This window comes from Aptenodytes forsteri, unplaced genomic scaffold (genome assembly GCF_000699145.1).
Source record: "Aptenodytes forsteri isolate BGI_AS27 unplaced genomic scaffold, ASM69914v1 Scaffold267, whole genome shotgun sequence".
Lineage (NCBI taxonomy): Eukaryota > Metazoa > Chordata > Aves > Sphenisciformes > Spheniscidae > Aptenodytes > Aptenodytes forsteri.
The window spans coordinates 3,896,227-3,911,631 of NW_008794173.1; the positions used below are offsets into that span (position 1 = coordinate 3,896,227).

Genomic DNA, 15,405 nt, shown 5'->3' on the forward strand with positions numbered 1-15,405 from the left:
CTACAGCCCTCCTCCAAATGGATACCAAGTTTACTGATGGAAAACAAAGACCTAGAGATGACTTGTGACTTGCTCAGAGTTTCTCCTTCTCCAACAGCTGACATTTCGCAATGTATAATGAAGCACACCACCACCAGAAAGCTTTTGTTTAGAACAATAAAGACCTAAAAGCCTGCAGCTCTTACAGAGCACACATGTGAGCACAGCTGAAGTTAAGTACTAGTCTTAGGTAGTTCACACTGCGAAACTTTAGGTTTCATGTCCCTTTTGTGCCTTCTTATAGAACAAACATTTGGGTTGAGAAGGGGCAAGTAGTGAACAGTGGAGAAAGGTGGCTAATGGCCTATGCTCAGTGTGCTAATGTGGCACTTACTTAACTGTTGCAGGATTCCCTTCTCTGTGTGGTAGTGATCTCATTAATGTAGGGATGACATCTCCACGCTGACTCATTTATATGCTCTGGCTTTGTTCTGAACAATGCCAAGGCATCTGACGTGGGCCCTAACAGGCTATGCTTTGATTAGATGGTACTTCGGTGACAGTGCCAGTCACTCCCCTCTGAGCCCAGTGCCAGCTCTCAGTTGTGCTGACCCAGCTGTTTGCAGGACCTTGATCAGAACCAGATTGGTCTCCTGATCCAGCTTAAAAAATTGTGGGACGGGGGAAAATCTGCCTCCATGGGGCTGGAACAGGGCTGTATGGCCTAAGAGCAGCACAAGTAGATCACAGAACAGTTCACTAAAACTGAAGCATTAGTACTATGCAAGCCACTCATCTGGAGTACTCAGGGAGTAACCCTTTGCATTTCAAAAGCAGGGTAACTAGTCAAGACATAGAAGCAGCAGCTCCATTCTTGTGTGTGCCATTGGCTTGCCATGCTGACATGGACAAACTGCATCTCTTCGTGCATTTTCCTATGTTACGTGTCTCATTTCACAGAATCCTCAGGGTAGGTGCATTGTAGCTGGATGGTACCCAGCACAAGAGCGCTACTGTCACAATCAGAGGCTGACAGCAGTTTGCAAGCTTCAGCCTCTGAGCTGAGTGACTTCATAATGCCCCTTTTGTAATTATTATGAACTATGTAGCAGTTCACAGTGATGTCACAGTGGTGCCAACAGTAAACTGAGGCATTACAAGAACAAGTGACTTTTTCAGGCTGGCTCTGTGAATCAGTGAGAGAGAAGGAAAAGCAGTCCATACCTCCTGTCTCCCAGGCCCCTTCCTTGAAGAGCTAGATTGCACTCTCCTGGGGAATCTATGTAATTCTATAAATCAAGAGCTGTCCCTTGAAAGGCGTCTGAATTAGGTGCTTCCTCAAGGCACACAAATCTGTCATTCCCAACTCCAGCACGTTTCAGTTTTCTGTGTGTGCGCGCGCGCGCGTGTGTGTTTTAATATGTGAAGGTTAAAGGTTTGCAAAACAGAATGATTAATGGAGTCTGGAAACCATGCCCACCCAGTGGAAATGGATAAGGAGCAGCAAAGGCAGTTTTATGTACTGCTGCCATGAGAGAGTAGCTGCCCTGCTTGTTGTGAGACCTTTGTGGCTGAGCTTACTGTTCCCTGTTTGCGTGGGGCGCAGGTCCCCTCCATCTGCCGTACTGGGTTGCTGCCCCCCTTTTCATCCACTGCCTTTTATTTTGATACCTGGGAGAAGGGTGGACCATCTTACCTCCAGTGCTGCCTTCTCACAAGTACAGCATTAGGGATTGTTTCTGTATGAAGTTCCCCTTCATGCCCTGCCCCCCCCAGCACACCACCATATAATAATGGTAATGAGTACCTCTCCAGTCTGGCTAGGATTAGATATATTAAACCTAAAGTCCTAAATTACTAGCCAGAATGCTTTGGGTTTTCATTGGCATAAAATCCAGCCACATCTGGTCGGAATTCCCTTTATACCATTTTGCTCTGGTTACATGCTATTCACCTTGCTACAGACTTTCATATTTTGCCACCAGGGTAAGATCACATCTCTTGTATGCTGGCTGTGTACAGTTCCTTGTAACATATTGCTGGTTTTAGACTAAACTTGACAATATTTGCATACAGTTTCGTTTGCTTTTAGATTTCCCATACAGTTAACTGGCAGGCAGATCTGTGTTCTGGATGAAAGAAATGTCTTTACGTTCCAGATATGGCTTTATTACTTGTCCTAGGATTTGTATTAATTGTTTCCTGAGTGCTTTATAGACTATAATTCTTACAGCTATTCACCCAGATTAATTGCATTCTTTTCTTATTATTCTTCCAGGATTCCCTTCAGTTCTTCAGATCAAACTCCCTCCTGTGTTTACAGACAGGTTTAAGAGAGTGTTTTTAATTGTTCCTTTGCCTAGTGGCTTAATGTAGAGTTTGCTGTATGTCATTCCTAAATATAACAGAGTTCTTAAAATAGCTGATGTTGCTACAATATTCCTAGTACCCCGTTTACCCAGCCACTGCCTTCTCCTTCCAAAGGCACCCTGTAAAGGAAGACTCAGCCTCTTATCACTGTGGTGCAAATTGTGCAACTGATCGCAGTCTAAATGCCTTCCATTGACTATTGGGGTTATTTTTAAGCCTGTTACTTTGTTTGATCAGCATACCTTTAGCATGTGTGTGACACAGTCTGGATCAAGCAGCATGATGGAAATAGCTCTTGAAGCCCAGCCCAAGGCAACATGTTTTATAGTGTTGTTACAGGACCGTCTACATGGCTCTCTGCAAGATGCTGGAAAAATGAATTCTTAAATTGGCGGATGGGTTCCTGCCCCTTACCAATCCCCACAGAACCCAAAACCTGTGCTTCACCTCCATGTATTTCTTCAGAAAACTTTCTCACTACCATGGGGCCTCTGCTGCATCTCCCTGCTGTGATTTGTCCTACAGGTGTTTGCCCTTCCCCAAGCCTAACCTACTTCCCCAAGCAGAACTGTTAATGTAGTGGTAGGAAGGCAAATGCATTCCTGATACTATCATCATGTCAGTGAATCCCTTGAAAGGCTTGATGTTCCCACAATGAACCTAAAGACTAGCACCTAGCTTTCTGCCTTGCCTGCAAGTTTGATCTCTAATCTGCATCAGATGTTTTTTTCTCTTCTCTGGATCCATCATAAAAATCACTCCTCCCTGCTGGGTCCTTATCTTCAGTCAGATGGAGGGTTAGGTGTGGTAGAAGAATTGTCTTGGGGCTCCCTTCAGTTTCGTAACAATTGGAGGTCGTAGGAGGTTAGTGACAAAAGGGATCAACTGGCCAGAAGATCCAGTCTTAAAAAGTACCTACAAGAAAGGAACTGTCTGAAGACTCTTGCTTGAAGATTCTGACATTAAAATGAGAGGCGCAAGCTATGGAGGGGTAGCTGATGATCCAGCATATGCAGCATCTTCCTCAAACTACCGAGGCAATTAAAAACCTCAGATCATAACCAGCAACAGGTGAAACCTACCAGCATGTGTTGATTTTAGTCCATTTCAAACCATGGAGCTGAGCTTCTCAAAAGTAGACTTTCAAGATTATATTGTCTCTATTTCTGATCTTTTTAAAACTGGAAAGTCTGAGACTGCTACAAAAAATAAGTTCTGCCAAAGGGAACTCAGTTTGAAGTTGGTGTCTAGTCAAATCTGAACTATTAAGCTCATTTCCCCTTTAATTCTTTTAATGCTCATTAGCTCGGTGGGTCCAAGATGGATTTATCTGTTTTTAGCAGTAAAAAACAATCATGACGTTCAGGTTTGAATCCAGCTCGGTGATGAGAGGAAAAATCTGGGGTTCTACATCCTGGACTTTGAGCATTTGTCTAACCAGTGACAGTTCAGAGGTAGGAGATAAAGAGAAAGTCCTTATTTTATTTGATACAAGTTTTTTGTTCCTAACTGGAATCCCTAATTCCAATTTTTTTTTTTCTGTAGGCAACTCAGATACCATCATATAACCTTGAGAGCCCAGTACAGAAAAGCCATGTGTCACCTTCTGATAAATTGGGAGGGATTTAATTAAATGAACATATATAAAAGACACATGAATGAGAGATGGCCCAGGAGCTCTTCTAAATTAGCTTAGCAGGAGGAAAAAAAAGAGTGAATCTCCATCAGTAGTGTAAGTGAAGGGCATCGCTTTTTATAATATAACCAAGTAGAATCACAAAGGTTAAGAAAACTTACAGCATTACCTGCCTCTGAGTTCTCTAGGTTGTTATCATACGCCAGCTGACTGAAGGGAAGGAAATAAAGTGCTTATTTAACCAGAAAGAATGAATTTTCACTGCTAGTGTTATACAGAAGAATCAAAACCACCAGGTGACTTCTGATGACAAATGCTCAGCTTCTCAGGGTCTGATGTACTCCCAGTGGAATAAAGGCAAAAATTTGAAACCTACCTCCTGTTTTACATTTTTATACCTGCCCCATTCCAAATAGGTTTTTAGTAATAAAAATTCCTGTAACACAATAGAGATGAAAGCCCCTCTATGTTTGCTCTTTAAAATAAAGCTGATAATGTAAAAAATACCTCAACATATATTATTGGCTATGATTCAAATTGTTTACAGAACAGGGGTTCCAGCAGGCCCTAAAAATGGCTCCTCTCTCGTGTGAATCTGGTCCCTAGGAGAGCAGGGATTCAAAGGAGACGAGCTGTTGAAACAATACCAGGAAATGTGTGTACAAAGCTAATTTTTAAAATTATATTTACTTATAAAAATGACCCTTAAAAAGAAACATCAGAGGAAAAAATTCTGCTGCAAACTGGAAGTCTTGTGATTCTCCAGCAAGCAGGCTAGGAGAAAGCACGTGAGAAAAACCAAAGCATGCTGCTCACATTTTGGTACAGGAATTCAATCATGACACTGAAAGGCAGCAGGTAAAATCCAGCTCAATGCAAATGAAAATCATATATCTGAACACAGGGAGGAGATTTTATCATCTAGGCTGTTTCATGCCTTTATTTAAACTAAGTTTCCCTGAGGAGGAGAAAAACAGAAATCAAACCAACAAACCCCAGAAGGTTCTTTTTTTGTGTGTGCGTATGTGTTTTTTAAAATCCAGATTCAGCTCTTAGTAGGCCAGCCCCAAACAGTTGTTTTAACAAGATTAGCTCATTTCAAAATCCATGGTACTATTTTTGGCATCCAGACCAACATGTCTCTGCCAATTCTCCCCAAGTGACAGTGCTTCTGAACTCTTTTATGTTGTACAGCCACTCTGTGTTGTCCTGAGGATTTTGCTCCAGGGGATACATCACTTCATCAGGGAGCTGGATGAGTTCTTTGCGCTTTGTCATTATAGAGACAGGTTTTGACAGGGCAGCTAATGTTCCCTTGGCACCCAGAAGATTTGCGTGAGAAGACAATAAAAGGAGGCGGGAGCAGTAGGGTAGGAAAGAGTCCTCTGTCAGTCCTCTGTAAAGACACCAGTGCTTTCTGAGCCAAGAGCTGTGGACAGATGGAGTTTATCCCATTTACTCTTAATTACAGTGAACTGGAAGCCCTTGTCTCTGACAGAGAATCTGCAGCATGGGCTGCACGAGACCTTGGAAGATACCCGGATCACTATTATTCTGTGGCTGGCATGGGCAAAAGACAACAGTTAAATATATTGCATCCTTCATGTCAGAACCCTGCACTGACTGTTTCCCCTAGGAAATTGGGTCTTCCCTGGCCATCTTTTGATTATTGCTTCACACAGTCTGCAGCAGTGATGCTGAGGCTATTACAGAGTGGCAAGAGGGTCCTGATGCTAGGTGGCCTCTGACTGCCCAGATCAGGTGTCTCCTTTAACAGATTGGGTCCTGGGGTCAGCTGGGACACACAGGGTTTGACAGGATGGTTCCCAGGACCCCCTTAGTCTGTCCAAAGTGATGCCTGCCCTAGTGAGGCTACAAGAACAAAGATGCTCAAAGGTGTCTCAGTGCCACTTTTCATCTCTAGATCTTTTCTTGGTCACACATACAAGCACAGCCCCCCTGACTTGGCTTACTACACAAATGGCTTATCCAGGGATGAAATTACTGCTGCTCCAACCTCTTTTTAGAGTCTGTAGCTAAAGCCCAGTATATTGCAGAGTGGCTAATCCTCCTACAGCCAGAACTATAACAGGCAGATCAAATTATGTCTACTTTCCTGGCCTGCTTCTTGGCAGGGTAAATAGCCACGTGCACTAATTCATCAGCCAGCTTGGAAATATGGCCTGTACTCAGATGGTTTAAGACAGCTCCCCAGGAGCTTGTGGAAGTCTGGTCCTGTGTACTGTGATCCTTGCTGACAATTAGCTTGGGAAGGAAAGGCCAACCAAACAACCAGACCTGTTCTGATGTTCTCTATCAGGCACGTGCAGACATTTAGTTTGTTGTTCGCCTGAAGAGTGGGAGGGATACTTCCAGTTAGACTCTGAAGCACATGCTTGTTCTCTAAGTGCTGCCTTCTTCCGTGACAGCTACACAGTGTGGTTACCCCAGCACAACAGAACAATTAAAATGCATGAGATCAATAAGGGAGCCATTTAGAAAACCATCATTTCCTAGTGTCTTGAGAAAAACCCTACAAAAATGGCAATAAAATTGGTTTTAGCAGCCTTGAATTTGCTTCCAAGTGCATAATGATTGCATGCATTTCCCTTGTGAACTCAAGTCACAATTTTGTTGTCACTTTTCCACTGGCATTACAACTAAGAGATGCTGAGAAACCTGACCAGCTTAGATAACACACTAGTGTATGCTCTATAAATGCTAGTGGTTTGTCAGCTAACTAATAGAACTGAAAGGAAAAATATTTTTCATTTAACACGCAGTGTCAGAAATTTAAAGGCTTTTCCCTTTCCAAAACAGTGTGAAAACAACCAACCAAAAAAATGTCATGAATCTCAGAGGAAAAAAGATAAGGTTGCTTGCAACTGTTTCATTTGTTTCATGTCAGCAAGGAGATCAAACCACAGCCTTTTCTACTGGTACCAGAGGCAGCTCAGCACCCTGCAGGGTAGACCTAAAAGTGATACAGCATACAGGGAAATCAAAAGAAGCTATTCTCCCTCAGAGATTAGAGCAACAGCAATTTCATTTGCCCTTCACTGTCATTCCGCTTGCAGTTTCTTTTTCTGTTTCTCAAGAACTGGTGTCCTGGTAAGGGGAAAATTCTGCTCCCCCCTCTCTACACCTGCCCCTAAACAAAGCTTCCTATTCTGGAAATGCCTGAAGAGATCTGATCTTCCTAGAATCAATATACTTATGCCTCTCCTTGACAGAGCTGACCCTTGCTCAGCCATCATTTGGTTTTGGAGGAGCATCTGCACAGACTTTTGCAGGCTCTGACACATGCCCATGACCAGACAGAAGCCACCTACAATCAGGAAGCCACATAGCTGTGCTGATGCTGAGAGACCAGGCCAAAATGAATGTCAGAGAGAGATGTAGGAAAACAGGATTTGCTATTTTCCTATGCAGCCTTAGTTCCTGGGGCTCAAATTGGAAGACTTCAGAAGAATGTACCCATTTGTTGCATGCATACCAAATGGGCTATGCAGTGGGTGCTTATACTCAGAGACACAACGTTAGATTGTTAGGCTTATATTGGGTTTTAAGAATACACACCAAAAAAAGAAATCTGTGAAAAACAAAGATAAATTTGTGCCTAAAACTGCTTGATGCCATTTCTTTAACAACTGCACTGTTAGTCAGCTTACTGGAGGCTAAAACAGCCTTGTATGGTCTTAAGCTGTGGTCACATTTCCATGGTCTTCTCCATAATTTGTCTAAGAGCTGTTTTATTCATCAGAAGTCAGTAAAATAAACCCAAACCTGAGTGCATTTTCCCATGATGAGAGAATTTTGAGATGGCAGAGACCCATTAGATAATTTACTCCATCTCCCAGCCAACGCAGAACTGGTCCCAGTAATGTATTTGTCATTGTTTTATTCAATGTAGTTTTAAAATTCTCAAGATTGCAGCTAAATCTTTCTTCTGAGTGAGACATTTTTTCCTGACATTCAAGTCAGGCCTTTCCTGCTGGCTATGTTGCCTCCACTGTCCATCTTAGGACTGCAGTTCTTTGGCTTTGCCACATGCTATCGAGGTAAATTGTTGCTAGTGCACTGGGGGAGTAAAGCATCGATGGCTCTGACATTTCTAAATGAGCACCAGGCAAAGAGCAGAGAGAGTTGAGAATCCAGGTTCTTCTGCAAATTGTTTCTCCCTCTCCGGGTTTCACACATGCCCCATTTTCAGCTCTTTTACCTTGTTGATGAGGCTGGGATCACCCAGGCTGCTCTCTTCATCTTCTGAACTCTTCTGTTCTTCATCTGATGTGACGACCTCCATTGGTACCACAGAGACTGGGCACACCTTGTAGGGCTCGGTGTAGGCACTGCAGAGAGAAAGAACAGGCTAGCTCACTGCTGTTATTCCCGGACACTCGCTATTGCTCAGACATAACAGATCCACACATTGCCCAGAGATAACCAGTCAGGGGGCAGGGAATCCCTGCAGACCTGCTAGGCTTGGAAAGCAAGATGTCTCATGCTTTGGTTTTTTGCTGCCAGGTTCAACAGCAACCATTTAGGCAAGTAGAAGGATCTGAAAACAGCAGTGGGAAGTTAACTGAACTCGTTCAAGCTTCCCCAAAGGATCAGTGTTCTGGCTCAGTTTGGAGCAAAAAGTTCATACTTAGTTGCAACCAGAACTGCTTTGTTCCTCCTTAGTCAACCCCTCAAAATGGATGTAATAAAATCATACTAACATCTCAGTGCTCATTAAAAATGGAAGTTAGATATTGTAACAATGGGTTTTCTGGGAAAACATCAAAAGGATGAGAAAAGTATAATTGTAATACCAATAGCATCAATTAAAGCACAAGGTACTCAGATCCCAGAATCCTTGAGTTGTTTCAAGGGAATCTGAATTCAGCTCCAGAAACCCAGAGAATGCCATGTGATAAGAGTACTGGATCTGGTGTGTAATACAGGCCGGTGGCTTCCCAGCATTTTCTTTTAGAAAAAAAATCTATTTTTAAAATTAAAATTGCCAGTGATCTCAAAACCTCCACAAAGCATGACTAGAGGTAGGTTCTCCACATGGTGCCTGCCCTTTGCCTTAGACAGGTGTCTTTTACTGCGGATTGAATATGCCTAGCTCCAAATTCCAGATACTGGATCTTGTTAAACCTTTGTCTGCTGAATTGGAGGCAGTCTTCCAAATTTTGTTACTGTGCAGGTACTCACAGGCTGTATTCAGGTTGTCCCTTCATTTTGTCTTTAATATGAAATAGATTAAGATCTTGGTGTCTTACTATGTCATGCCTCCCATCATTTAATCATTCTAAAATCTCTGAACTTTATCCAATTATCCATTAGCATCATCCAATTTACTAACAATTTTAGCACCGGTTTTTACTACCAGCCAGTTTTAGTACTGTTTTTGGTACTGCAATACAAGACTCAATATTCCAGCACTGGCAAAAGAAGTGCCAAGTATACCAGTGGTAACACCCATCTATTCCTGCCTGACTTTACTGTGTTTTTACAGATTAGTGTTTTTGGCCACAGTATCCTTCTGGGAGCTTATATGCAGCTTATAAACCACAGTGGCCCGAAGCCTTTTACATTTCCAGGGGTAGGTTCCAGCATTCAGCCAACAGGGCAAGTCTGTTGTCTTGAGAAACAAAATCTGACATCTCCGTGTGTTCCAGTAGACATCTTGGCCAACCAGGTTGGTCTGTAACGTGGGCCTAGCTTACTCAGTGTATATGACTTCTTTAGTTCTCATTTCCTCTGAAACAAACATTATTAATTTGCTTTCGCAGCTCTGCCTCATCTCTTTATTTTTCTTTGATCTCCCACTTGGGAATCCCAGATGTGAACAAATCCAGTTTCAAAGCCAATGCTAGAGTGACAGGAGGCTGGGCAAAGATGGGTTAATGTAGGTGGGAAGGCAATGAAGAAAGAGACTCCCAAGGCCACTGACCAGACTCAAATTTCCGTTCGGAAAGTAAACTCCCTACATATCTGCATTCACTTCCAAGCTGCAAACAGGGCTGTGTGTCTCCCATGCAGGTGTGGCTGCCAGCCTTTCTTTTATGCCACCAGCTTTTCCCTCATGCGCAGAGTCAAGGAGCTCTCGCAAACTGCCTGGTGCATTTGCCATGGCTGGGCAAAGGGCCAAGCAGCAGCGCTGTTCCTCTTGTTTATTATTAGTGTCTGCAGTTTTTCAGTGTGGGCGGCATCACGGCACTTCCGAAAACCTGCCTAGCTACAACAACAAAGGGGCCTTAGCACAAGTGAAAGCAAGAGCAAGGCAGATACAGGAACAGCTCAGGAGGCTTATTAATAGTTTAGCCAGTCTCTCTCCTTATTTGCACAGTCTTTCTGCAATTTGTAATTGTTTGCCCCAGCAGACATGAAATTAAGTCCCTCCCTCCTCCTTTCTCTCTCTCTCTCTCTCTCTCTGATAAATGACTGCATTATGTTAATGTAAGAACACATAATAATTTGGGAAGAATGCCTCAGTATATTAGTCTGGTAATCATTATGAATGGCATTATTAAAGGCTCATGCAGCAGCAAAACTTGCAATATTGCTGAACTGTTGCATAGGCTTCATTTATAGTAGGCCTGCAGTCCAGTGGCACTGGCTTGTGCCAGTCCCAAAATATTATGGGTCTCATTCGCACCTGGGATGGGCACAGGCATGTTTGTGCCACCCTCTCCATCCTGCCCTTCTCCAGCCACTCCAGCAGCACTCAGGTCTTCACTTCTGAGACTGTTCTATATTGTCATAGAGCTCCTGGGCAGTACACCTTTCCAGATACCCAGCATGTGTTTTACTCCAATGAATTCATATCCTTTCATCCATTTTATATGTCGACACTCTTGTGGTCTCCTAGCAATCCTAGCTCCTGAAGACTTGAACTGTGCCCAGGAACTGGTCACCAGATGAAGGTGCCCTGGGCAGCTTGGTCTTCACTAATCCCACTGCCAGGTGCCTGGAGGAAAACACCAAGGATGCAGAGATAGGTGGCAGATGACTTCTGAGGCACAACAGGTTTTGGGAAATTTTATAAAAGGATGATATGGAGAGTAATTTTAATGCAGGGCAAGGTCTTACCCACAGAGCAAACCCTTCAGGTATGCCCAAACAATTACCGTAACTGCATTTTAAGTCTTTTATCTGAGTACAAGCTGCTGTGCACCCTGTGAAAACCACCTGGACATGTTTTGGCACTTTCCAAGAGATTACGTAGGTTGCTTTTGATGTTGGTAAACTGCCACTATTGGAGGAACCTTCCAACTTGATATTTGAGAACAGAAAAATAAACTGCTTTATTAAGATAATAGTCACCAACATTAATGAGATGTAACCACTGATGATGGACCAGAGTCCATCTCTAATACTAGGGAAATAGTCACAGCCAACTTCATGCACTGCAGTTCTTCTAAAGCAGTTTACTCTCCACTGATCACAGAATCACAGAATGGCTGAGGTTGGAGGGTCCCTTTGGAGGTCTGCTGGTCCACCCCGCCTGCTCAGGCAGGGACACCTGGAGCCAGCTGCCCAGGACCGAGGCCAGGTGGCTTTTGAATATCGCCAAGGATGGAGACGCCACAACCTCCCTGGGCAACCTGTGCCAGTGCTCAGTCACCCGCAGAGTGAAAAAGTGTTTCCTGATGTTTGAGAGAACCTCCTGTGTTTCAGTTTGTGCCCAGTGCCTCTGGTCCAGTCACTGGGCACCACTGGGAAGAGCCTGGCTCCATCTTCTTTGTACCCTCCCTTCAGGTAGTTATACACATTGATGAGATCCCCCCCCGAGCCTTCTCTTCTCCAGGCTGAACAGTCCCAGCTCTCTCAGCCTCATCCTCAGCTGTGAGGTACTCCAGTCCCTTCATCATCTTCGTGGCCCTTTGTTGGACTCTCTCCAGTATGTCCATGTCTCTCTTGTACTGGGGAGCCCAGCGCTGGACACAGCACTCCAGGTGTGGCCTCACCTGTGCCAAGTAGAGGGGAAGGATGCCCTCCCTCGACCTGCTGGCAACGCTTTGCCTAATGCAGCCCAGGATACCATTAGCCTTCCTCTGGGCACCTTGATTTTAGGTGTCTGTGAAGTACCTTTCAGTGTGGTTTTGTGAAGAATAACCCTTTTATGGACAAACAGTAACCTAACTTTATAAAGCTATGGTAAAGCAGAACCACCGAGTTAAATTGCAAGCTGCAACCCAGGATAACATAAGGAGAGAACTCTGTTGGACAGGACAGGGATTGCCAGCCCATTTCCCTCAGGACACATGTCCAGATCACAAACCCCACAGTCACAGGTGGTACTTACTGATTCCCAATGACAGTTTCTGAGAGCACCATTAGTACATAATCTTAAAAACGCACACAAACTGAGATGAGAAATTACTTTCTGTAAGAGGATACAGAAACACTGAATTAAAACAACCACCGTTGTATTTGAGAAGCAGCTCCATTTCAGAAATTGTGTGATCTTTGCCTATGAGTTTCTAACATGCTCTGGAATGAAAGACACTGTGAAACTGTAGGATACAGTTTATATATATATACACAATATAGGCTAGGAAAGAAGAGTGAAGTGATGGGTGCAATGATCTCATGAACCAAGAATGGAAATCATAGAATCATAGAATCATAGTACAGTTTGGGTTGGAAGGGACCTTTACAGGTCATCTAGTCCAACCCCCCTGCAATGAGCAGCGACATCTTCAGCTAGATCAGGTTGCGCAGAGCCCCGTCCAACCTGACCTTGAAAGTTTCCAGGGATGGGGCATCTACCACCTCTCTGGGCAACCTGTGCCAGTGCTTCACCACCCTCATTATGAAAAATTTCTTTGTTATATCTTGTCCAAATCTACCCTCTTTTAGTTTAAAACTATTACCCCTTGTCCTGTCGCAACAGGCCCTGCTAAAAAGCCTGTCCCCATCTTTCTTATAAGCCCCCTTTAAGTATTGAAAGGCTGCAAAATCAGAGGTATCAGCTTATGTTATCTCATGGCATTTCTCTGCAGAGCTCAATGAAGTTATTCTAGAAGAGTATCTGGCAACTACGTTCTGTCTTCCTGATACTGATTTGGACAGTGTCATCTCAGGTAAAATCAGGTGAGCTCACTTAAGCAGTTAGAAAAACATCATTCAGCCCAATGCACATACTGATAGAAATCCCAGAATTTGTTCAGCTATTTTAAAGTATATTTCAGGGAAATGGGGAAAACAGCTACAAGCAAAAGATTGTAATGCTGATGCTACTTCTCTACTGGTAACAGGAAAGTGCAGATGGAATTTGTGAAGTAACTTAAAGCAGTTAGACACTAAAATTCCATTGAATTCCAGTTCCTTTAAATGTCTGGTAGTGCAAGCTTACACTGTTGAAGGTGGTTTTAGCTAGTTTTGTGCTGAAATTCTCAGCAATGTTCTTGTGGTTAGTTACGAGATTTCACCTACTATGGTGAAAAGTAAAAGGAGCTAAGAATACCCATGTTATCCTAATGTTGTTCAGTTGCAGAAACTTTGGAAACCACTCCGTCTAGATCTGTCCATCTGTGCTCTGAAACTGCTCTTGAAACATGTTTGGAACAGACAGTAGTTTTTCAAGGTGAATCCAGTGTAATTCTCAGCTATCCTAGATATGCAGGAGACTCTTCTTAATGGGATACCAATGTCTTTTGACCTCTCTTGATTTTATATTTTGTTACTGTCATCTGGGAACACTGAAAAAGCTACGTAGAATCACAGAATGGTTTGGGTTGGAAGGGGCCTTTAAAGATCAGATGGGCAGGGACATCTTTCACTAGATCAGGTTGCTCAAAGCCCTGTCCAGCCTGACCTTGAACATCCCAATGACGGGGCGTCCACAACTTCTCTGGGCAGCCTGTTCCAGTGTCTCACCACCCTCACAGTAAAAAAGTCTTCCTTCTGTCCAATCTAAACCTACCCTCTTTCAGTTTAAAGCAGTTGCCCCTTGTTCTGTTACCACAGGCCTTGGTAAAAAGTCTCTCTCCATCCTTCTTGTAAGCGATTTTGTAACTTAAGCCCCCTTTATATATTGAAAGGCCACAATAAGGTCTCCCCAGAGCCTTCTCTTCTCCAAGCTGAACAACCCCAACTCTCAGCCTTTCCTCACAGGAGACGTATTCCACCTCTTTGATCATTTTCATGGCCCTCCTCTGGACCCGCTCTAACAGGTCGATGTCTTTCTTGTACTGGGGACCCCAGAGCTAGATGCAGTACTTCTGGTGGGGTCCAACGCCAGAGGTAATATTTGCTCTCCATTTATTATTGCCTTCCAATCTACTTGCATGTTTCATGTAAATAATTGCATTGAATGGGTCACTCCTAGTTTATCCCTGACCTCTCTGAGAAGCTACTGCATGTCTCTGCATTTCTTTTGTTTTGATTTCTGACCTGCAGAATAAGGGATCACTTCATTCTGACTGAAGTCTTGGACTTGTCATTACATTCACATTTAGGGCAACTGTTGAACATGCAGAAGATGGGATTTCTGGGTAGCTACAGTCTTCTGTAAACTTCCTTTGATGCACTGCTAGAGTTGAGTTAGCGTCAAGTTGTACTGTTAAACTAATTGTCTAGCAGCATTTCCAAGTATGAAAATCCTGAGCTCTAACCATGACATCTTTGTCACGATCAGTGGAGCCCCTAATTAATGTCTGGTTTATAACATGGAGAGACAGTGGGTCCTTTGAATGCAAAAATACCTTGCTGTGTTTAAACCTCACACTTCAATTTGTTGTAACTCAATCAGATAAGAGCATTATGAAATGATTGTAAAAGCAGGGGTTTGTGTTCAGGCCTTAATTTCCTGATGTTCACAAATGTGGGAATTGGGTATTATATTCCGAGGGGCTAAGAATGCTTAACATGATGTTACATTAGGTCTCTGTCTTCACTGCAGTTTGTAACCTCTTTTTCCACCAACTGTGGCCTGCCTCCTTCAAGGCAGGCTGCCCTGAGAAGTTAAGTAGTGTATTTGGGTCGTGACTTTGTAGCCCAGTAATTAAAATCTGTATTCCACCCATCTGCCCCCAGTCCCCTATTCACCTGGCCGAGCCCTTCTTTAATTCCCACATCTTTAATCATCTACCACTTAATTACACCATGAATCTAAACATCGTTAAAAGGTAAGGAGACCTATACAAGCTCACATGTAATCCATGTGCCGATGGGCATAATTTTTTTCAAGCATCGGGTTTTGGTTTTATTCTTTCCACAGAAAGAATATTTTTTTGCTTTTATTCTTTCTCCTGTCATTTCCCTGATGTCCTGGTTTCGGCTGCGATAGAGTTAATTTTCTTCCTAGTAGCTGGTACAGTGCTGTGTTTTGGATTTAGCACGAGAATAATGTTGATAACGCACTGAAGTTTTAGTTGTTGCTGAGCAGTGCTTACACTAGTCAAGGACTTTTCAGCTTC

At 43.3% G+C, this 15,405-nt stretch overlaps 1 protein-coding gene across 1 annotated transcript in view; it reads right to left on the bottom strand.

The window, feature by feature from the left end:
- Nucleotides 1-15,405, bottom strand: part of FGD5 (FYVE, RhoGEF and PH domain containing 5) — a 110,835-nt gene that overhangs the window by 65,377 nt on the left and 30,053 nt on the right. The window contains exon 2 of the mRNA XM_009283905.1: nucleotides 8,208-8,337. Coding sequence (XP_009282180.1) covers nucleotides 8,208-8,337 — 130 coding nt within the window. The remainder of the gene's footprint in view (nucleotides 1-8,207; nucleotides 8,338-15,405) is intronic.